This window comes from Phoenix dactylifera, chromosome 2, assembly GCF_051530095.1.
Source record: "Phoenix dactylifera cultivar Ajwa chromosome 2, Ajwa_hap1_PhDact_Kaust_v1.1, whole genome shotgun sequence".
Lineage (NCBI taxonomy): Eukaryota > Viridiplantae > Streptophyta > Magnoliopsida > Arecales > Arecaceae > Phoenix > Phoenix dactylifera.
Window position 1 is genome coordinate 58,015,019 of NC_143191.1, and position 24,792 is coordinate 58,039,810.

The following is a 24,792-nucleotide window of genomic DNA, read 5'->3' on the forward strand; positions in this document are numbered from 1 at the left end:
CGAAGGTGCCCTGCTGATAAAGTAGCTACAGCTTAGAACTGATCCAGACGACCCTGTTGTCACCAACACACTGGTAATATCTTTGATAATTATCTCTGATCAAAGCCAGCGGAGTTCAAGGAATCTAAGATTTATGAAAGAGGGCTGTCGCTGTTTTGGAGAAATCTAATAATTTAATCCCTTTTCCCTCCTCTTTTATGTGTAATAATAAGAAAGGAAGGGAAGGCGATTAAACTATTAATGGTCAGCAGTAAACCTGATCCAACTAATAATTGTCCCTTCTTTTTTTTTGGTATAGCGCATTACCTATGGGCCTTTTTTTCCCAAAGAACGAAACAAAGACATGAGATCCGTTGAGGAATGCAACTGATTCCTCAATATGATGGATTAAACCAAAATATCACAACACATACAGCAATATGCTTAAGGAAGCATGTTAAAAAAAAAACACAAGTATACAGAATGAGATGATACAGATGAGATCCTCAGTGAAAATCAATTGAATGTGATGACTATACTTACAAGAATAGATATATTACATCTCCAGGCAACCCAAAATATCAAAATTATCAGTAGCAGCCTGCCGGGCATCCTGGTGTTAGGAGCAACTTAAAATGTACAAGATATGTTTAGAAGAGAAAATCAGCTGGTAAATTTGGTGTTATAGACTGCCTAAAGACCGTAAGCTTGTCTAAGTTTGATGTGCCTTTTCTGGTGGCCGAGAAAACTCTTTATCCGCATAGTGCAGTAGCCTTCTTAGTCTTAGAAGCATTTCACAGTGAAAAGGTAGTGCAGTGCGCCTTTCAAGATACACCGGACTTGCAGTCATCCAAGAAAGAGAGTGAAGCTCAGCCGCTACAGACTCTAAAACCAAATGCGTCTCCATCTCACAGTCCCTATTGATGGCCTCCGGATTCAGACTCCTACCTTGCTTACCAACAGTGATGTTACCAGCACCTCGGACCATCTTTTCTTGGATGCTGTTATTGTTGCGTCCGTAGTGATCAACGAGGCTGACTGCAAGAATAGAAGGCCAATCTTCCTTTGTCAATTCTGTTGGGTCTTTTCTCATGGTTGGGACTGCTTTGGAAACGACGTATCCAGTGGCCAGGGGAACTGCAGACCCTTTGCTATGCAAGAGATGGGCAAGGGGCGGAGACTCCGAAGTCAGGCAAGTGGGAAGTTGCAAGGGTGTTGAAGGTAGGTAGCGCAAACTGGGCGAGGGGATTAGGAGAAGAGATTCCTGCATAGACCCTAGAGACTTCACTGGTGTGAATCCTTCCAAGTAGCCTGAAAGGCTTGAGCTGCTGGTGCTCTGAGATCCTCCACCTGTATCAAACATCATTACCATAATGACCAGAATTTTGCAGTAAAATTATATTAAAAAAATGAATATTCCCCATGCATATGACAATCAAAATTTCATAACTTGGATAAGCAGTCTTACTAAAATATTTTAAATATAGTTAATTATATTCGAGCAACATGTGACTGATTTGAGCGCTGATATATCAATAATCAAGATAAGTTAGGATATGATAACAAAAGCTAAGAATTCATACTATTGAGACAGCAGAAGATAATGCATGTGTTAAATTCATGAGTTTATAATGTCCATAGATTCAGTGTTTAAAAATGTGGTGCATACTACCATATATGCACCTGCATATATGTATAGAGTACCTTGAATACAGTGTATCACCAATATACAGTATTATATGCAATTACACTGCATGCAGACCAAAAAGACAGTCCACTTAGCATTGCATGGCCACATATATGGCTTGTTTTGTATTGTAAAGCTGCATATGTAAGCCCATGTATCATTCTGGAGCTATATATACGCCCCAATCTTATGTAGGCTCATGTAAGGGAAGCGGGTTCAAGCTGATAATTAGGTTTGATGTGGTTCCATGAGGGCCTGATACAAATATTCTTATTGGATATTAGATACCAAGTAATAAGCAATAATTATTAGTTGTTTTTGTTATTAATACTGCTGCTATCCATCCATAAAAAATTAATAGCATTATTATTGTTTTTATTGTACTTAACATATTATATTTAATTTTAAATATTTAAAAATGGTAACCACATATGCACCTGCATATATAGCCCACAAGTTGTCTATGCACTATGCGGTCCCTTGACCGCCCATATACTGCAGCCGCTTTTTAAAACACTAAATAGATTGGATGAACTCTAGAGGTGGAAGATTAAGAACAAAGACTCCTGTTTCTTTAACACAACTTGCCAAGAAATTAAAAGCCTGAAACCGTATCAAAAATATGACACAAGAAACCAACAGGGATGCTAGTATTGTTCAAACTAGTGAAGGCACATGCAACCACTGAATAGATTGAGCACAGAAAATGCTTGAGATAAATCTTAAGAACCTCAAAAACTTTTAAAACTCAATTTTTTGAGTTCTGCTTTATAGCTCATCATCCACCAAGCATTTCTATTTGGGGCCACCTCAAAAAGGTTCGATAATAGATTAATGAGCAAAAACTATCCGTGTCTCAAGTCTGCCAAGGAGTCATTAGCCAGCTAATGAGTTGCAGTTTTTTGGCTTTAACAGATGCTGAGAAATGAAAAATGCCAATTACTGACCATCTGCCATTCAAAGCCATGGATTTACTAGAATGACAACTAGCTTTTGCATAGATCTACTAAACTGTGACTACGGCTTAGGTTTGCAAAACGAAACCAAGCCAGTCAATTTCATTGTTCAATTTTATTGCTAAAGTTGATTTCAGGACTAGCAGTTGTTTGCATGACTGGACGATCCCACCAATCCAGGAAAGCAAAAACACAATTTCCATCCTCATATAAACCGCATTTGCATCACGCAAAGAACGGTCCACCTCGACACACCCTTCAGCCCTAAACATGTAACACATAAGAAATGCAACATACACTAATATCTCATAAATGCATATTTGATTTTCTTGACACATTTGCAATTCAGTAAAAGATGGGACTTACCGGCAGAAGATGCATCTGGTTGAAGGATTAAATGCAACGTATGATCAATAGAAACTCCAATTAAACTGATGCTCTGCACCAATTGCAATAACCCCCTTGCGCTGTCCACACCTGTCTGTCCTGCTAAGAGCTGTTTTTTGGTGCTAGATTGAGCCAGACCACCTTTAATAAAGCTGGACTTGGAATGAGGGCTGTACAATGAAGGGCCAGGTGAGGAAAGTAGGTTTCTGTCTTGAATTAAACCCAATTCCTGCTGCTGCAGAGAAGTCCCATTAGTTGTTGAGGGAATGCCATCAGGCATAGACCGCCGTAGTTGTAAAGGCCATTTCTTCACTTCATTACCGCCAACTGAGTAGATAGCTTTCTGCCATTCTGTTCACAACAAGAAATTGGTAACTGAAAGAACAGAATACACATGACCTGCATTACAAAATCTACAAAATAACATAAGTTTAAGCATTCCAAATACCTTGACATTCAAGCTCAAAGAAACATCCAAAACGTGTGATTATTATGTCCCTTGGCCTGGCAGTAGAAGAATCAGTGGATGGACATGATAATATTTGACAGCCCTGTTGCAGAATCTGAACAAAAAGGCTTTGGAGAACCTTCGTGTCTTGGCGGCTACTGATGCCACCAAAGGGAAATATGTAGCTGTCAAGCAACTCTCCTCTAGAGTCTGTCCAGATGCAGACTAGCCAGCGCCAATCCTCAGTCCACCCATAACAACAATGAAGGCTTGCTGTTTTAGAGTCATGCTCCGATCCATCAAGCAGGGAGGTTGTTCCAATATCTGCATTCGTTCCAGATGTTGAACTTTGCATGTACATGCCACTGTCATCAATAACAGATTTTAAACTTGAAGTCTCTGACACTGCACTCCCAAACACAGTGGAAGGGGTTCCATGCTCTACCGAGCTGGGTTCTGCCAATATAAAAAGTGGTTCAAACATGTACCTAGTATCATCCTGACCACACAAGTCTACTGGTCTAATTGGCTCGCAAGTTAACCCTGCACCCCTTGATGGTTGCCATGAGTTATCCCAAGTGCCAGGTCTCAAGGCAGAATCAAGTTCAGCCTCTCTTGTAAGAGTTGGTCCAGATAACCGAGGAGCATGACAGTCCTTCCACAGGCCTGGAATAGGAGAAGTTACATGCATCAATGTGGATTGAGATCTCCCTGAGGCAGCTGATGACTGAAGCACGTCAGAGGCAGGAGCAGCCCACGGGATTCGTCGAGCCTTATTGTATACAGTGAATGCAATGTCCTTCAAAATAGCGAGCTCATTAACTGGCCTATTGATTCCTAGCAAAGATTCCACAGTTACAATCTGCAGAACAAGCTTAGGAATACTGAACCCTGAGAGCATTACAACATTTGATGCTGATGCTTCATCTGCAGCGGCAGTACAGTTTAAGGCCCTAGCAACATGAGAATGTAATAGAGATCGTCTTTCTTTGTCTGGTGACAGAACCACTGATCCAAGAGCACTGGCGCACTCAATCAGTGTTTGCAGAACAGCCCTGGGTTCAGGGAAGGGGCATACGACATAAACTACCTGGACAAATTAGAAAGTCAGGTAAGTCTGTTATTTTAATTTAGCTATAAGACCTCTATGTGTACATTTTTTTCCATTTACAACCAACAATGGAAGATCACAGATCATTCATGAGCAGAAGAAAGTAATTATCTAAATAAATTATTGCAGAACATTCAAATCAGAAGTGTGACTATATGCAATTAAAAACCTAATAAGGCAGTGGAATCAACAGAAGTATGAGCTGCAATAGAGAATCTCAAGTAATATGAGACAGAGCCATGTGGCAACATATCTTATTTCCTTTTCATATAGCAAAATGTAATGTTTCCAGATTTTCACTGAATCAACAAAGTATTGGCATAAACATAACTATCCCATCAAGCCTCGTAAAAACAACCTGAAGAACTTCATCTTGCCATCAAATATCAAATGTGAGGTTTTAATGTACCAGAAAATAAGAATATAAAGACATACCGTACAAGGCCCACTACTTCCTTCTTTTTGATTTACTGACAAATTTGGAGCAAGTTTCAATTCCTTGATAACCTTTGTAAGAGACTTAACGAAGTTCTTCACATTCCAACCTTTGGAAAGGGCCAAAAAATAATCACGTATTGAGCTGATAGCAGTAATATGATTGCTGGCGATCTTCACTTGTTGAGGGCAATCAACAAGGACAAGGCCAGAAGGTAAACATTTTGCCGAGGATGGGTCCATCTGTCCACCTATTTGAGGTGAATGTGTTCCCAGCTTGCATGCTTCATAAACTGGAGAAACAAGAAATTGGTTAGGAAGAATAGCACTTACTGTGAAATAACCTCATATGAATATCAGAAAACATCACAGACATATATCCAGGCCCATTCAATTTAATATGACAAATTTAAGATTCGCAAATTATTTTCCCTGAAAACTTAGAAATGTCTTTTCTACAAAAATAGATATAGACCTAGAGGAGAAAGGCATGCAAATTTTTCACAAATGAGGATTCATAAAGCTAAACCAAACAGTTGGGACAAGGCTTGATGGTTAGAGTCATGGTTAGCCATGATATGAGACTTCAATATGTAAGATTTGCCATGCACATCTGTGATGTCATCTAGAGTTTGTCATATTGTTCATGTATCTACAGGATGCCCAATGATCATTGGAAAGTTTTATGCCTTGGTGTGTCCGAGTTATTTCCTACTGGAAAACCCAAGGATGCTGGGTCTCACTTCCATAACTGTCACTGAATTAAGAGAATAAATCACAATTGGAAAAGGATATGCTTTACAAACTAAAAGAGAAAACCATACATCAATAATAAAACTAGATAATAGACTTACTGGTTCCTAACTGTTGAAAAAAATCGGCAGCAGCAGATGAAAGGAGATCAATATCTGGACATAAAGCATAGAAAATAATCTGCAAGCGCAACAGCAACAAATGAGCATTACTAAGACAAAATACACTCAAACATCTATGATGACACCAAAAAAACAAGAAAGTATTTGAGAATTTTGATTCTTTATGGCACTTAGAGCTAGCTTTTAGTAACTTACTGGCTTCGGTGAAGCATAAGGTTCAAGAGGACCCTTTTCCCAAAATTGTAGATTCTTTGCTGGCATATCCAGCCAATCATCCTGATACCTATTGCATTACGATATCATGTGTCTATCTCATATAGGATTCACATAATAAGGTTGCTCAAAGTAAAAAAGATTTGGAAAATTAGCATCAGCAAGCAACCAAAGAAAAATACATACCCAACACGTATAGCAGGTAATGGGAGAATTGTAAGTATTGGCCTGAAACGACAATAGCCTTTTTGTTGTTCTGACTCTGAATTGCATATCTCTTGGCTTGATCTCCTTTGAGATGACTCATCAATTCTTGCTCCCTCTGTGGCAGTACTTTCTCAGTCAATTATAATGTTGACATAGTAAGATACCATGAAATATGAATCCTGTATGGGCAGCAAGATATACCTCTGATGCAAGATGAACCGCCAGTAGACTGAGGTGGGCTAATTGGCTCTCCAGCCAGGGTTACAGTGCTTGAAGAATCTTTAGCTTCACTTACAGTGCACTGAAAAGAATATCCATCTCCTGTGGCTTTCGAATCACCTGATTGGCCACGACCCCTGCACCAATCGATCGCAGATAGTGGACCATCCAAAATTCCGAAAGCAGATTTTAAGGCTAATTTTATATCTGATTGCAGCAAACTAATCACAGATGATGCTTGAATCTGTAGCAAGAAAAAAAAGGTCAAACAATAAGCTGCACGACCACATTGATATCCATAAAAAACAACCATAGAAGGAAACAACACCAAAGACTTCAATAAGCACTCTATTACAGGAAATGTCACTAATATAAAGTACTTGATGATGCTATAAATTAATATGGCATCAAAAGCAAAATGGCAGTACGAAGTGTCACCAATACAGGAAAAAAAAAATCTCTTTGCTGATTAACCAGTGATACAAAAGGAATGTATCCAGGCACAAACTTTAACCTTCTCAACTTTTTTCCCTAGAGAACGATGTTATGCTTATCACCTTGATGCGCATGGCTTATTCTTTCTAGAGTTATGTTAGATCTACAAGGCAAGATGAGCTGCCCCCTCCCTACTCTAGACTTTCTATCAAGGTAGTTGTAGTAGTCAACTGTAAATCTCATAATTACTCAAGGAATTAAAAAAAAAAAAAATAATGAGTCTTTAGTGGGCGTGGAAATGTTGTAGCCTTCTACATGGTCAAATAGTTTCTTCAAGGATGGTTTAATATTATTAATACTTTTTGTTCAACTGTAATATCCTCGAGAGTTGAATAAATTCAAGTCTCAGATCAGGACACTAAACATCGAAATTTCAAAACTTGCAAAATCAAATATTAGTCTTAATTTAATACTTTTTGAACTTCAAATAAATAAATATACGACCCCCGCGAAAAAAAGGGAGTTGTTGGCCATATACTGAGATTCGGCCAAAAAGTAGCCTTGGAATTTGGCTGATCCCATGCAATCGAAATGTTTTATTTTGATTTCAAAGTTTCAAAACCTTTAAACCATGATGCCAAGTATTAACTAGGTTCAAGGTAACCATCATTATCTTGACCAATATTCCAAGCCATCCGCCCCCCATAACTCAAATGTTACAATGAACATAACAACAATAGAATTTTTCAATTTACCACTATTGAAATCAATTAGTACCACCAATTCACCATCATAAATCATTTGTCACCTCATTTGTAATCCTACTTCCAACAACTTAATATGTTAGAAAAGGTGGGAAATTTGAATTTCCATGACTAGCATAAACTAATCATATGCTAAAGGTTCCACGCCCTTGTCAAATGAACTGGCATGGCAATAAACAAGGAGAAAGCCCGAGAGAGATCAGATATAATAGATTTTATTTCAAGATAAAGCTAAATAAGGCTCGATATCAAGACCTAGAGGCCAACCCTTTTTATTTCTCCTCAATAAAAAAGTCTTTCTCTTGTGTCACAGCTAATCTAGCACATTATCTAAACAAAGTCAAGAACCCAGATAGGACGTGTTAGATGTTAAACTCTAACTTCATTCTGAACTGATATCTGCCACAATGTTTTAAATCAAATATTGCTACCCATGCATCTTCCTGATCATGTTAATTCTTAATTAATTCCTTTGTCTTCTTAATAGATTTCTTATTTCCAACAACTAACAAGAGTTTATTTGATTTATATCCAGCTTTTCCTCTCCCTCAACTTAGCTAATCTTTTCTTCTCTCATCACTTATTCAACATTGTATAGATCATTATATAATGCATACTCAACCATAGTGGGTTTTTTCCTGACTTGTTAACCATCTAATATCTTTCATTTTTTCCTTTTTTTTGTCATTTGTTACTTGTATTCCTTGAAGCAAAATCTCCATTTTTCCACCTTCAGCCATTGACATTTCACCAGATATATGCATTGCTTATTCTTGAGATTATATGACCTCTGACAACACTTTGGCATATCTTCTCTTCTTATAATACAAACTCTGGGGGCGACTCCACCCCCATGTTTGGCTCACGTTAAGTTGACAATTCTTGGTTCCACTCTTTTGGTTTTTCTTCTCAGACAACTATCGGCAGGATCGCCCCTCTTGACTACTGAGCTCACTTTCTTTCCATAGCCACATGCATAGCACATGAAAAATTCTAGTGTGATTTAATTAGATCAGGATGGATGAATTTGGGGAGGTAATGTTGAACCATATGAGTAATAATATGCCTTCATTGTGTGAGGGTGAAGGAAGTTTGTACCACATTGACCAAAACTGATAGGAGGAAAGAATGTTATATGACAATAGGAGCATTATAAACAAAAGGATGTTATAGGGCAATGTTATCATGCTTAAGAATTTGATGTCTGTTCACACTTCAAAATTTTATTAATCAATATATAGAAGTTAATTTTGCATAAAGGATGGTATTCTTGTAGCAAATGAAAATGGATTGCCTCACCATAATAATTAATGCAAGTACAAACAAATAGTCAGCTGTGCAAAATTATGATATGAAAAAGCAACAATATTGAATCACAGATCATAGACAGAAGCTTACATCAGCAGAAAGTGGATCAATTAAGTCAATGCCAGCAATATCCACAGAATGGCATGTGGCTAGAAGTCCACCACAACCTGCATGAACCATAGATGGACCACAAGAAAATCCACGCCTCCGCTGCTCTTGTAGTGCAAGCCAACAATATGAACCATCACCATCATCTGAATCAAGTGAGACATCAACGAAGGAAGTAGATTGCTGGACTAACAAGGCCATAGCATCAAGAAGATCCTGAAGAGGTTGCCTTTGCCCATAGACATTTAAATTCTCGTCATGCAATGTACTGAGTAGCAAAGAAGAAGAATTTTCAGAATTGCGTGTAATTGAAGACTTTGTTCCTTTAGGAGCTCCAACCGAGCGCCAAACACCCACTTGTGCAGTAACAGGCCCGTCATGCATTCCTCCATCACTATCACCAGCTATTCTGACTGGTATGTTATCTTTCTTCTTTATCTCGTATTTACCAGTCATAATGTCGGATTTGGTGCTTGTGTCACTTTGTACTAGATCTGATATAGTACTTCTCAACCCAATAGGAACTTTATTGCTAAGAGATAATAATGTATGTCTTATCCGACACATGGCAGCTTGGAACATGGTGCATTCAAGTTCTGTAGCAAGCACAGTCTTCAGAGACAGCAGAAAATGTGCTGTCTCCAACATGTTTTGGTTCTTCCTTTGGAGAGTAGGGACAGTAGTTAAGGAACTTATGCTGGATAAACAGAATGAAACGTCTCCTTCACGTGAAGAGACGTCATCATTAACGGATCTCTTGTTAGTCTTTTTTGTCCCACTCTGTACATGCGTGTATAATTTTGAAGATTGAAAAGACAAATTCCCACCATGCCCCATGGAACCCAGTTTGAGTTTAGCTGACACCTCAGGCTTTTCTTCTAATGTCATCATTCGAGGAGAAGGTGGTGCTGCATTATATACATAAGCAACAGAGCTAGAATGTGAACTCTCAACCTTTCTAGATCTAGGCAAGTATGGGCTTTTAAAAATTGATGTTGGAAGCTCGCTAGCAGGCATCTCAACTGCTGCATATTCTGGGGCAAATGTCATCATGGCTTCAGCTTTTGTCAGATAGTCAAACTTCCCTGTTGAGGGTGTTGAAGAATGGGTTCCTAAAACAGATGACCTAGCATCCTTAGTAAATTCTGCACTATGGTTTCTAGTATCCTCTGTAAGTGCAGTGGATTGGGGGTTAATTCCCTCAAAAGATGCAAGACCAACAGGAGAGAGTTTCTGATGTGACACTTCCATTCCTCCCATAGGGCTACCACTGATATCCCCACAATCTGAAGCTGGAAAAATAAAAGCTTGCGACTCTGCAGTACCTGGGGGCTATATAAAAGAAATAAAACTTCAGCATTTGTTATCAAATAATATTATAAATAATAAACAAGATGCTATTTAAAAACTATAGAGAGAACCAAAATATCGTGCATCCATCACAAATGATTTTCTCAAATCACGACTAGGTTAGATAGTTAAAAAAGAGGACCTTATAGGGAATTTGTCTCAATTTGCATCTTTCATGCAGACATGTGCTTAGCCTATATTGAACCTTCCCATTTACCTTCATCATTTCAACAGTTTGAAAGATAAACCAAACTGTAGCTTGCTTACAAGTACCATGAGCTTAAACTATATAATCATATAATGATTAGGTTCATTCAAACCAACAATAAACCAAATTTCAGGGTGATGTTATGCACTACTCTAGACAATATTCCTAGACTGAAGCTATCAAAGAATCAGCACAAGGAGAGGGCCATGGTACGTTATATTGGCCCGAACCGGACGGTACAGGGTGTATCATGCTATACCGGTTCAGTACCGGTATCTAGTATAGGTCGCATACCGACCTTGGTACACCAAAAAAAATCAATACCATACAGTACCGACACTGTGCTAGTGTGGCGCCGGTATAGGATCCGGTACCAAGACAGCAAACTTTGGAGAAGACCATACGGTTACAGTAGTCAGAATAAATCATCATTATTTTCCTATTCTACCAATCTCCATCTTTCAATGCATCTTCTCTTATATAAGCAATTTTTTCAGATAATAACATTACAGCTTTTTGATCTCAACTGTATGTTAGATACTGCTGGAAAATATAAAAGTGCACACATACAAGTCAAAGAGTGAAAAATATAGCATATTAACATCAAATTATTACTAACAATAATACATGTAGCTTAAGAGTTAAGACAATATATTATGCTCTAATCCAATCAGTGCCCCTGGGGGGAAAAATACCTCACCAAAAGCCAGGACATCATTTTCAAAAAAGTCACCAAAATCTCCAAACTCAGAGATGAGTGCTTGGATGTCCATGCCAACGCCTCGGTCATCATCATCCCAATCCCAACGAGATCCAACCTGGATATTTGCTGCTCCTGCAGCGGCTGAATTGTTTGCTTCAGCAACACTATATTCAGTATTATAAGCATCCTGGATAGTTGCACTTACAACGGTGCCTGCTTGACCAGTTGTTTCTGTTGTGCCAGTGCGTGCACGTTTGGAGACCTAAATTTAAGAACAAGCATATATCAAGGTCACTAGATGACATATCTGATTCGTATAATAGACATGTAAAAAAACGTAATAATTTCCACTTCAATCAAATAATCCTAGTATTGAATAAGAATTCAAATAATTTACACAACAGAATTTAACCAGGACAGTTATTTATGACGGTCCTTAGGAAGCTAGAATAATGCATACTATGAATTATGGTTTAAAAAACCACTGAAGTGGGATGGTACGACCGGTACTGCCATTCCAGCACGAAACCAACATAGGTACAAGTTCTGGGATGTCAAAACAGCTGTAGTAATGCATACCAGCTGTATGGCTATGTATCAGTCCATACTGATGCATACCGACCGACAGTACCATACCATCCGTACTGGTTTGCATGGAGGTTTTTTAGTTTTTAGAATATGTTATTTTCAGCATGTACCGTCAATACCAGACTGTACCAATAGCATACCCTTCTAGTGGAAAATGATACGCGGTTCGACACCGGTATTCAAAACCTTGCTTTGGATAATCCATGCTGGCTGGTACCACTACATATCTGTCTGTATAAATGCATGTGAAACTATACATGGCAGCACAAACTTGTACAAAGTGGCATTGCCTCAGTCCTACCTTCCCATTATAAACATGTGCATGGCTATCCTAAATCTGAACACCCTAGGTTTCATTCGAAAGCTTAACTTACAGATGAGACAACGTAATAACAAAAGCCCATTATCCTTCACTAACCCAGGTTAAAAATTAAGGTCACATAGAGCACATAAGCTTCACTATTACAACAATTAATATAAGACCAACAGTATTGACACTATATATACAAAACACCTAAATGTGTTGTTAATATTTAATTCTTTTATTCCAGTTAGAAAGAGGGATCTTGAACTAAGAAATAGACCTAGAAGCTAAAAGAGGGTATCCTAAGCAATTGCAAGAATTGGGTTAATTGATATTCCTGGTATAGTAGATGCTACCACACATACAGTCATAAATTCGATCAAATTATTTGATCTTAAAAGATATCTTCTATACTTTCACACGTAAGGAGTTATTTCTTGGTTTCGACCAATCATTAATAACCGAATTATTTTTAGATAATTTCCATTTTTGTATCATCAATTTTGAGATCATTTGTGTTGTTACTTGTTAGGATGTAAAAATGACTGTATCTGTTAGTTTGCATGATAAATTACTTAAAACTATTTAATGCACGTGCTGAAAGCAATGATTTCATATATTTAGAATATTGTATTTCCATTAACTTGTTGAAATCAGATTTATTTGCTCACCACATGCATCAAGACTAGTACAAAGCAGTAACTTTTGCTCTATGTTTAAATTTGATTAAAAAAGAGGAATTAATTGATGCATTGTGGATGCTAATTGTGTTCTTTTTGTTACAAACTTCTGTATTTCCCAACGCTAATGCATTATAACTGTAAGCTCAAAGTAGCATTGTATGCATATCATGCAAGCTCCTGACTGGTTTGAGCATGGCACATAATATTTTTTTCATGCATGTTCAATTTGGACAAAAGGCATGAAATGTTAGACTAATTATAAAGCATACATACAGTAAGCACTTCCAGATATCAAAGCAAGAGTAATCAAATTTAAGCACTTATTTATAACATCAATCAGATTACACAAAAACAATAAAAAAATTCTCAAAGGATGAGAAGGAAACATATCAGTGATGATTACAAAATTAAAATTCTGATTCCATAAAAAATTGCAGAAATGATTTTCTTTATGTGCAAGTGAAGAATAGATAGAATTGATGCCTATCAGTCTACAGTACCATTTTGCGACCATCATTCTCAAACTGATCATTGGAAGACAAACCAGAATGTCTACATGTAAGAGAGTCAGCATCGGCTTCAAGATCACCAGCTCCAGCAGCCACTGCATATTCACTATCGCTGGATGTACTGCTCACACTGCTGATGCTACTAGTTATGCTGTTACTGCTGCTATTATATTGTTTTTGCAGTCTCATACCACTAAACTCACCTCCAAGTCCATCCAAGGGCCCACTACAACAAGCGTTTCCAAATGCAAAACTGGATAGAAGAAGAAAATCTTAAACAATATAAAATAGATAAAATAGAGGACAGTTTCAAGAAAATTAAAGCCAAAATACAAGGACAAAAAATATTATAAGCACCCATCAGACCGCAAAAATGGTAAAAGCATAAGTTATATAACATAGAAAAATTACTAAATGCATTACACAGTAAAATAGCATAAAATAGTTAGTGCAAAGTTGTTTGCACACTATAATCCTCCCGAAAACAAGCCAAAAAGGTATAGATGCAAGCAAAGATCACAAGAATACAGGTTATCAAAGATATAACATATATGTCACAAACAGACACAAAGGACCAGTATATATGATATTCTTGTCTGGAGTGTCCTTAGAATGCTCGGTGTGTAAAAGAAGAGGAGATTTGGTTTTAGTTTTGAAAGCTAGTTAAAAATGGTTCAACAAGACTGCTGAAAAAATAATAATAATTGTTTGATTTTAACAGTCTCAGATTTACAAGGACCCTGTGCGAACTCAAAGCTACTACAACCCCTTTCAAAGATCAAAAGGATAAGCCCTTCCAAAAATCATGTTTCTGCTCAAAACAACTAGATGCAGCAACGTACATAATATGACACTAATAGTGGGTACACTATACATAAACCAATGTCTATTACCCCAATATACATCAGTACACATTAGCAAACTGCCCATCACATCATGCACTTGCCTCGCATTGCTCTTCAGACAATTTCTAGAGAGAGAGAAACAAGAAAGCCATGCTAATATAAGAGGTATGTCAATAGAGAGAACTTTCTTTATGTTATACATCCATAAATCCTAGAAATAAAAGAATATAAGCCACCAAGACCAAGCAGCTTTCCCCATGTGTTAACCCCATTTAAAAATATCCTTTACGAATATTAAAGCTACTATAGACTATGGTTCAATTGCTCCCACAAAAACCCTGTGTGCAAGTTAGTTTGCCTTCTTTTCCAAATTTTCAACCTAAAATAAATGAGTAGCACTTGAAATGGTTCCCCATCAAGGTTACAGTGTATTTTTTTCTTTTTGTGGTTCTGGGATTCGAGGAAGAGTAAACCTGGCAGCTGAGTGCCTTGGCAATTGGCCAACTCAAGGACAGTTTTGGATGGTTCAGGGCGATTTAAGCAATTCCATATCAATATATATTGTTCAAGCATGGAATAATGCCAAATTTTTCACGATAGTCGATATTTCAGGATTTTTTTTGTGCACTTTGGGACATTTAATGACACACCTTGACACTTCAAATCATTAAATCAAAATATTAACACCGCTATATGTTACTTTTGGCAATTCTACAAAAAAGTTGCGCAGTCTAACATTATCGTACAAAGACTTCATCATATTAGAAGATTTCACATCAATTTGTTCGATGATATCTACAAATTCATAAATAATTGGCGTACTCATCTATAAGATACATAGTAACTCCAAAACTCATTACCTAAAAGTTTCTGCATTGGATTCTTCTACCTTGATGCTTGACACCCATGCCACATGTCCAAGTAACATTGCTACAACTGAATGAAATGTTTAGCCCATATCTGGCCCAGCTCGAGGGTAGTTTGGAGCAAATAGACATGGATTTAGCATGGTTCTTGTGTAGTTCGCGCCCCCACCCAAGGATTTAAGTACCAAGTCATATAGGTCTGTACAGTCCATAGTATGGACTCCATACCATAATAAAATACAAGCAACGATCCATGTCAACACATGGCACTTCACCTCATATTTTGATATGTTGGCAAATACCTTGTGTCGATATGATACCATACCATATCAGTAAGGTTCTAGCAATGGTACTTCAAACTTTCTACCACCAATTATATAACTCACTAGCATACAAATTGAACGATCCAACAAGAACAAAAAAAGATAGAAAAATTAAAAATAGAATCATCGCCAAATTAGGGGCTATTTCACTTAAGCATAAACAAAAAATGATCAAATTCACACTCTGCTTCCAAGTGCTTGTTCGATTACTTCAATAAGTGTGGTGATGTAATAGCCTTGACAAGGGCTACAACAAGAGTGACAATGGCAATGCTCGATCATTCGTGGCATCTTGTTATCATTTTTAGGATGCATTTGGATCTTAGTCCTTATAGTCCTATATAAATGTACTTGTTTAAGGCTTTAACTAGATGAAGACACTAACCATCAAGTACTTCTAAGCTGTTGGAGTCTTGTAAGTTGTTTAAATGCTTTGACATTCAAAAATTGTAAAAGGAGCATGCTATTTGTGTTGTTCTTTGAGCCAATAAAGATTGTTTCCTATTTGTTTACAAGTAACTAATATTCTTCAGGATGATTTATATGCAGCTATTTTTTTTAATTTAAGCCACTCTTGGTGCACTGGAAATAGGGCTGTTAACGAGCCGAGCCGAGCCCGAGCCTCCGCAAGCTCGGCTCGGCTCGTTTCACCAACTCCCCGGCTCGGGCTCGGGCTCGGGCTCGGTACCGAGCCTAGTATCGGGCTCGGGCTCGGGCGGCACAGCTCGGGCTCGAGCTTGGGCTCGTGAAGCTCGTTTGCCCGAGCCCGAGCCCGAGCGGCGAGCCCGAGCCCGAGCCCGAGCCTGCCCCATCCCCATCCCCGTCCCTGTCTCCGTCGACCGTCGGAGAGAAGAACGAGCAGCCGCCAGCCGAGCTCGGTTTCGGCGGTTCGTCGGAGAAGAATGAAGGAAGGAAAGAAAAGAAGAAGAAGAGAAGAAAGAAGAATGAAGGAAGGACTCACCTCGTCGCGTGCGGCGGCCGCCGGCTTCGGCCGCGAGCACTGCCGGCACGGGCGTCGGCCGCAGGCACGGCCGAGGACGCCACGGGCGCCGCGAGCTCGGCCGTGGGCGTCGCCGGCCGCGGCCCGACCCTCCCGTGCGAGGGACTCCTCACGTAGCATTAGCATTCGCGTCGCCGGCCGCGGCCCGACCCTCCTCTGTCGCAGTCTCGCCGCCGTCGCCGGTGGAGGAGTCGGCAAAGAGGGGAAAAGAGAGAGGGAGAAACGGAGAAGAAAGAGGGGGAGGGACAACCCTATCCAGAAGAGGGGAAAAGAGAGAGGGAGAAACGGAGAAGAAAGAGGGGAAAAGAGAGAGGGAGAAACGGAGAAGGAAGAGGGGAAAAGAGAGAGGGATAAACGGAGAAGAAAGGAGGGGAGGGACACCCGGAGGGGAGGGGAGGGACACCCGGAAGAGGGGAGGGGAGCCTGGGAGGGACACCCGGACGCTTCTGGAGAAACCCAGAAGAAAGGAGAAGAAAAAAAAAAGAAAGAGGAGGTGGCCGGTGGGACTATGGGAGGGAAGGTAACGGATTGGGTTTGGGTTAACGGGCTATGTCCGAACCCAAACCAATCCAATTCGATTTTGGAGCCCTCTTTTGGGCTCGTTTGGGCTCGCGAGCTGCTCGGGCTCGAGCTCGAGCTCGGGCTCAAATTTAAACGGGCCTCATTTTGGGCTCGGGCTCGGGCTCGTTTGACTAACGAGCCGAGCTCGAGCCGGGCTTTTACCGAGCCGGGCCCGAGCCGAGCCCGAGCAGCTCGGCCCGTTGACAGCCCTAACTGGAAATAAAGTATGTTTGCCTTGCATCAAAGCATTTTTTACATCGTATATAATCACAATCATAATCATCTAGCCTTTTCCCAACTATTTGGAGTTGGATGTATGAATCCTCATTCACAAAGTATTCCTATATACTGGCACGTTAGATGTTATCCAAGTTTCTCCATACCCTTCCTCAAAATCTCCGTCCATGTTAATTGAAGTCTTCCTCTTCTTTCCTTAACCGTCAATACAAACTAAAGTACATTTCCTTAAAGTAGCGTCCTCAGATCTTCATTCTATGTATTCATACCATCTCAATCGATTTTTCATCACCTTGTCCTTAATTTGTACAACTCCTAACTCATCTGATATATACATTCCTTAATCTATCCTTCTTAGTTCTACCATGCATCCATCTTAACATTGATATTTCTACCACACTTAATTTGTTTTCATGTACTTTATTGCCCAAGACTGAGCCATACAACATTGTAGGCCTTAATGTTGTTCTGTAAAAAAATTTTTAAGTCTCCAAGATATGCACCAATTATATAATATTCCAAATAACAAGCTCTAATTCTATTGCATATATTTTCATTTATCTCCTCATTATTTTGTATAATAGATCCTGAATAATGAAATCGAACACTCCAATCTATTCTAATTGATACTACATCTTCATTTTCATTCTCATTAAATTTACATTCCATATACTGTCTTTGTTCTACTAATTTTTCTTCCAAAGTGTTCCTCCACAAATCCACATTAGTATTTAATCTAGTTTTCTTTTCATCAGTTAACAATATATCGCCTTGAAATAACATGCACCATGGTATATCTTCCTGAATATTAGTTGTGAGCTTATCCATAGTTAATACAAAAAGGATATGAACTGAGTGCTGACCCTTGATGTAAGCTTATATGACTACAAAAATACTTGTACCGCAACAACTCCTAACACTTGTTATTGCCCTAGCATACATATCCTCTATTATACCATTTATGCACACCATTCCAAAAGCACATCAAATCACTCTTGTTGACACCCTATCTTAAGCTCTCTCTAAATGAATAAAGACAACATGTAGATTTTTTCCCTTTTCTCTAAATTTTTACCAATTATCGAAGTAAAAAAGATAGCCTTCATTATGGATCTTTCAGGCATAAAGCCAAATTGATAATCTAAAATTGTTATTACTTTTCTTAATCTTTGTTCAATTATCCATTCCCCATAATATCATAGAGTAACTCAAAGCTTAATTCCCATATAATTAGAACCATCTTGTACAGCACCTTTATTCTTATGTATAGGTACTACAACATTCCTCCAATCATTTGGCATTTTCTTAGTTCTTGTAAGTTCGTTCAATAGACTTGTACGTCATTTTAGCTCAAACTTCCATGATTTTCCAAACATCACTATATATTTCATCTAGCCCTAATACCTTATCTTTTCGCATTATTTTCAAAGCTATCTCAACTTCATCTTTATGAATTGTACAACTAGTACCACGACTTCTCCTTGATGTACTAAAGATTTCTTTTGCAGAATCCTCATTTAAAATTTTTCAAAACAATACCTTCATCTTTCTTAATTTTCTCATCTTTCACTAATATCCTACTATCCTCACTTTTAATGCATCTAGCTTAATCAATGTCTTTAGTTTTCCTTTCTCTAACTTTAGCTATTTTGTGAATTTCATTTCCACCTTCTTTTGAATCCGATAATTTCATATAAATTATCATATGTCACCTATTTAGGCTTACTAACTTTTTTTTGTCTTTCTTAGCTTCCTTATATTTAATGAAAGTATCAACATCTTTTGTTTTTTTGTCATTGTTTAGAGCAAATTCGTTTTGTTTTAATTGCCTCTTTACCTCATTATTCCACCACCAAGTATTCCACCATACTTGTTAATTGCCTCTTTACCTCATTATTCCTTTGTCTCTTTTAAAACATCTTTAGCTATCTTCAATATAGTTCACCATTTGGTCCCACATTTTGCTTGGTTCAATCCTTCAATTTCAATTGCCCCTCTTTAATAATTTACCTTAAAAGCTATAATATTTTTACCTTTAAATTTCACCATCTTATTTTTTGGATATTCGTTTTTTCTTTTCTTGTTGCACTTGATAAAAACCCCTCTAAAATGAGTAATTTATGTTGTGTGGTTGATATCATCTTAAAATCCTTACAAGTTGACAATTCTCTTTTCTTAATGAAAAAATAATCTATTCATGACAAATTTTATCCACACTGAGACGATCTCTTTTCCTAAAATATGTATTTACAATTGCTAAATCTAGTGCAAATTCAAGGATAGAATCTCCCATTAAATTCCTACCTCCAAAACCAAACCCCCATGAACTCTCTCATATCCTATACTATTCTTCCATGCATGCTCATTTAGGTTACCACCTCTAATTATCCTTTTTCCCTTTTGGAATACTTTGCATTAATCTATCCATTTCTTCCCAAAATTGTCCCTTAAACCTATCCTCTAAGCCTATCTGTCCATTTTCCCATTGAGGTTGGACCTAAACCTATGCTCAAGAGATAGCTAGTGCACAAGCACTAACTACATTAATAATCTCCTCATCTAAAACTAATTTAATAGTTATTCATCTATCACTTATACTATTTACATGTAAAATTTTTCAGTTATTTCTTTATCCACAACTACTCCCACTCCAATTCTACTATCATCCTTACCTACATAATTGTTTCTACCATCTCCAATCTCCTTAGATTTACTACTTCTCCATTTAGTTTCCTGTAAACAAGCAATATTGCTTCTCCTACATATCATCATATCCACTAGTTTTCTACTTTGTCCATTTAAGGTTCCAGCATTCAAGTAGCAAATTTTATTTTCTTCTTTTGTACTGCTTCTTTGCATGATGTAATTCTCCTAGTCTCCTTACCGCTCCACTTGGCCTCCACTATTCTAAGTTACTACTAGAAGATTCCCTAATCCAAAATACTAGTCATTTGTCACCACATTCAGGTTATACCACAGCAAGTTGTTTATGGCCAACAACTTAACCAATCCTTGCCTATTTGTCACTGCGACTAAATATGCTATAACACGTTTCTTATAGGCAATGATCTAGCCAATCAATGCCTATTTCTCAGCACAATTGGCTCAGGTAGTGGAGCATCACATAAAATTGAGAATACCCTAGTATCTATCATGTATCAAATTTGGATCCATTTCATAGTTTTTGACATTATCTTTATAACCAACTGTCAGCCTAGCATCAACCCTCCACCTCTCTCATCTAGGCTTGGGAACAGCAATGGCGGTGTTTTTTATGTCATATATAACATTTTCATATTTTGTTAATTTTTCAAAACTAATTTACAAAGTTGATTAGCCAATTAACAAGTTGACACACTAGTTGACATGTAAAATAGTTGGAAAATATTAGTCAACTCTAGTAATAATATTTCCAAGTTCTACAGGTATTCTATAGACCGTTGTGTAAGATCAAGACGATCTTGTCTAGTGCTATTGAACTACAATACTAATGATGTAGCCATGCAAACAATCATTGAATTATTTACCATTTGGTGCATCAAAGTGCAAAGATGAAGAAAGTACGAACTCATCATGCCTCAAGGTTGTCAAACCACCCAAATGAGGCCAAGCAGTGGACCCCTTGTATGGCCTAGCGAGTGCCTAGGCATCTATGCAGCCACCAAGAGAGAAGCCCTCCAAACTTAATTATGCATGCCTTTAATGGTACACATAAATAAGCATGTCCATGCATCATTCATAAGCACTTTCTTCACTTCATATGGCATCGTTAAATCTGTTTTCATAATCTTAACAGTACAACAATAAAAAATTCAGAACCACAAGGAGAGAAGCACTAGCACTGTCATGGCCAGGAAACATCCAACAAGAACTGGAAGAAGAGGACGGAAGAGGAGGAAGAGAAGGGCAGGGAAGCAATAGCCAATAGGCTATAGAGCCATAGACAACACCTATTAAGAAGAAGGAAAAGAGGAGGAAAAGAGGCCACCAAGCTGAACAAGAGGGAACACAGATAAAACAGAGAAGCTTGGCAAACGAAGGAGCGTTGTATAACTTCATGTTATTACAAGTAAATATATAATTATTCTCCCTATTCCCTCCAATACTATCTGCCTTTCCAAACTCATCATATCCTTCCGCCTCCATGTTCATCAAAGTGATAACCAAAAACGGGTCCAAACCCAACCTGCCTGCCTAGGCAGCAAAATTGCTAGGAGCTGTGTCCCAGAGTTCACCAGGCTTACGTGAGTGCCTAGGCAGCATATATGATCATTCTTTTTCTTAGAAAAAAAATTCTTGTTTACCATATAAAGATAGCAATACCGAAAATGCTGAGTTAGCAAGAAAGATGGTTTTATTAGGTCTAAGATATTGGGGCAGTGACAGGACAAAAATAATCAGGAATTTGCCCAATATGAACTAATGGCTTTGTGAACATCTAATGACAACACAACAAGAATTTCTAGGAGATCAAGAAAAACTACAAATAATTAGAAAATCTGATTCACGGAGGGCAACCTTGGGGCAAACATAGTTTATACCATACTCCAAAATTATGTGCATGAGGTAATAGTTCTTTTACATTTTTTGGTAGTGTGGAAGGATTTATGATTAATATATAATATATGTTGCATACTATATAGGGCTCGTTTGGTTCGCGGAAAGCATTTTTTCTCCTAAAAATATGATTCCTGAGAAGCAGATTCCTGGAAAGAGGATGCCTAGGAAAGTACTTTTGGCATGTTTGGTTGACAATGGGAAAGTGATAGATTTTCAGAGTGCTTATATTTGGTTGACCATCCACTTTTCTGAGAAAGTTATGTGCAATTCCTATTATACCCTTAATAAAAATTAGATCTTTAATGCCTCTTTAATGTTGAAAGACTTTTTTGGGAAAAATAAAAATAGAGTAATTTCCGGCTCACGAGAAAGTAACTTTTCATGTTTCTCATGGGAAAGACTTTTCCATGAAACGTGGGAATCATATTCCCATGAAAATACAACTTTTCCGTCTCTCTCCTTTAAAAACTCCAACCAAACAAGAGCCATCTCATTACTTTCCCGTTGACCACACTTTCCCCCTTTCTTTTCCCGCGAACCAAACGAGTCCCTAATGGATTTTGCACTTGGGTATTCCTATGTCATGACAGTTTTACTTCACTTTCTTCATTCAAAATGATGTGGATGTGAAAACAATTAAAAATAAAGAAAACAGAAAAAGGTAGGCAATATGCTTTAGCTGAACCTGCATAAACATAGAAATAACAGGTCTCATGCCATCTATATCAGGTGAGAAATGCTACATTAAATAAGAAAAAAGCTAAATGGAATGCTTGAACAGTTCATTGCCAAAAAAAAAAAAAAGACTTGAAGATCAGCAAGGATTTCTTGAAGAATATATTGAATTATAAGACTAACCAGTGCTCAATACGAGAGGATCCCAAAAAATTCCATATTGGCCACATCTCAAGTACTGATGTTCCGACCCAATTTTGCAGCCAGAATCTGCAAATAAAGGAAAACCATTATGGCACGGCAATCAAATACGAATTAAAAGGTATAGAATGTTGAAATTTAATACCTCTTGACAGAAGATCGAGCAAAGGCTCTGTGCATCATAGGAATTACCACAGCATCTGCTGGGTAAATGAATGTTCTTTCAAGAATTGGAAGCTGATAAATTGTTCCCTGCTTCTGCTGGCCTTTTCCAACAGATGAAAAATGAGACTCTTCGGTATGAGGACGAATGGCATTGTTGCTTTGATTACTATTTGATTCCAAAACTTTATCACTACAAGTGGAAGGGCAGCCAAGGGTGACTTCAACATAGCAACTTTGACCCCTCAACTGGCAGCCAGAAGATTGAGCAACAGGAAAACGCACACCAACTGTAAACCCATTTGACACCTTTGAGTTGCTGAAAATGTTCAAGAACATAAGACAAATCAGGAGAAATCATACATCATATTAATTTCCCTATTACTAAAGAAATTCAATCAATTTTATCTTTTAAAAAAATAAGGGTGTGGAAAGATTTGTACTTGAATTGTCTCTTCACCGCACTGGGCTTCTAACTTCCTTAAATTTGAATTCATGAGGCAAAAAAAAAAAGCAAGAAGAATATATACATTACAAGTACCTGATATATACTTGCTTCACAAGATCACTGGGACAACATCCAGTAAGCCTACCTCGCATTCCATTAGGACCAACAATAACTGTCAAAAGAGTCCAATATCAGAATTATCCGTGCATGCTTTTGGCAAAAACCATATACTTGAAACAAAACATCACATTAACATGCAAGGATAGTATGAGGTTGTCCTATAATATACATTAAGAAATACTACTTTTGAGTTTAATCCGATATGAGAAATATCTGCAAGTAGAAATTATGTAAGGAAATAGTAAGGCGTCCATTCAAAGAACAAGAGTATTAACAAAATTGAAGGATATGCAGGCTCCTTTGCAAATAGTAAATCACATGCCGACCATCTCATACAACTCACAGTCTCATAAACCTCACATGACAATAAGATGTATCAGCCTAACCTCAGCAAATGAATGTGCATGACGTGAGTGGCGCTAGCAATTAATTTGTGAGTGACACTAGTTTATTCCTGTTAATGAAACTTGAGGGCTGAATTGGATAAGACCAATTTTCTACTGCATCTATAAGCACAAAGCAGACTCACTCAGAAAGGCCCACAAGAAGGCCAACAAAAATAGTGCATTTAGGGAAAAATAGTTCCATAGCTAGATTAGATAAATAGCAATATTCTGACAGACATAATTCATGCAGGATATGGAAATGCATCTGCAGTACTTTTTATGGTTTGCCAGAAAAGCACTGTTAACTGGATAAGTAACAGGTGCATGGTGTCCAGAGGATTCAGACACAGGACCCTTTAAGAAAACTTGAGGACGGAAGCCAGTTTTATTCTTTTAATCAGTATCAAGGTTCGTTGCCTCGGTATCGAAACCCATATTGGTACCATCCTATTAAAGTGTCGGTATGCCTGGTACGGTATCCAGTTCGGCATACCGGGTGTCAGTACGCCCCCCATACCACGTACCAGTTTAATACCAATATAGTACGATACAGTCGGTATGCACGGGTACCGACCAATGCAGCAAACCTTAGTCAGTATATATGTAAGAATAGGCATATAGGATAAACAGTTAGTAAGACCTACTACAGTTAATCCATGGAAAATTATGTAAGGCATGCAAAAAAGGCAACAAGTGACAATGGGCAGAAACAAATTATATCAAAAAGACAATAAACAGCAAATAAGAAGCTTCATGTCACACATACATTTCCATTGAGAGATACAACCTATGTAGAACACACATATCACATAGAAAACAAACGATTATGGTTACCATACGGCCATACACTATTCAAAAAATTTTCTCTCTTGAACTCTAAAATCAGAACTTGAATCTAGGTTCCTTCTGCTCACCTTTTTGAGGAAAATAA

General features: G+C 38.0%; 1 protein-coding gene across 1 annotated transcript in view; it reads right to left on the reverse strand.

Annotated features, from left to right (window-relative positions):
• Positions 1 to 468: 468 nt before the first annotated feature.
• The window catches only part of GCT (RNA polymerase II transcription mediator), a 45,091-nt gene continuing 20,767 nt past the window's right edge, over positions 469 to 24,792 (reverse strand). The window contains exons 10-23 of the mRNA XM_008809716.6: positions 23,449 to 23,527; positions 22,891 to 23,226; positions 22,728 to 22,814; positions 13,469 to 13,730; positions 11,386 to 11,655; positions 9,115 to 10,464; positions 6,500 to 6,761; positions 6,278 to 6,413; positions 6,074 to 6,161; positions 5,858 to 5,936; positions 5,004 to 5,296; positions 3,458 to 4,547; positions 2,989 to 3,360; positions 469 to 1,329 (exon numbers count right to left, since the gene is read on the reverse strand). Of these exons, the coding sequence (XP_008807938.5) occupies positions 692 to 1,329; positions 2,989 to 3,360; positions 3,458 to 4,547; positions 5,004 to 5,296; positions 5,858 to 5,936; positions 6,074 to 6,161; positions 6,278 to 6,413; positions 6,500 to 6,761; positions 9,115 to 10,464; positions 11,386 to 11,655; positions 13,469 to 13,730; positions 22,728 to 22,814; positions 22,891 to 23,226; positions 23,449 to 23,527 (5,342 nt within the window). The 3' untranslated portion in view covers positions 469 to 691. The remainder of the gene's footprint in view (positions 1,330 to 2,988; positions 3,361 to 3,457; positions 4,548 to 5,003; positions 5,297 to 5,857; positions 5,937 to 6,073; positions 6,162 to 6,277; positions 6,414 to 6,499; positions 6,762 to 9,114; positions 10,465 to 11,385; positions 11,656 to 13,468; positions 13,731 to 22,727; positions 22,815 to 22,890; positions 23,227 to 23,448; positions 23,528 to 24,792) is intronic.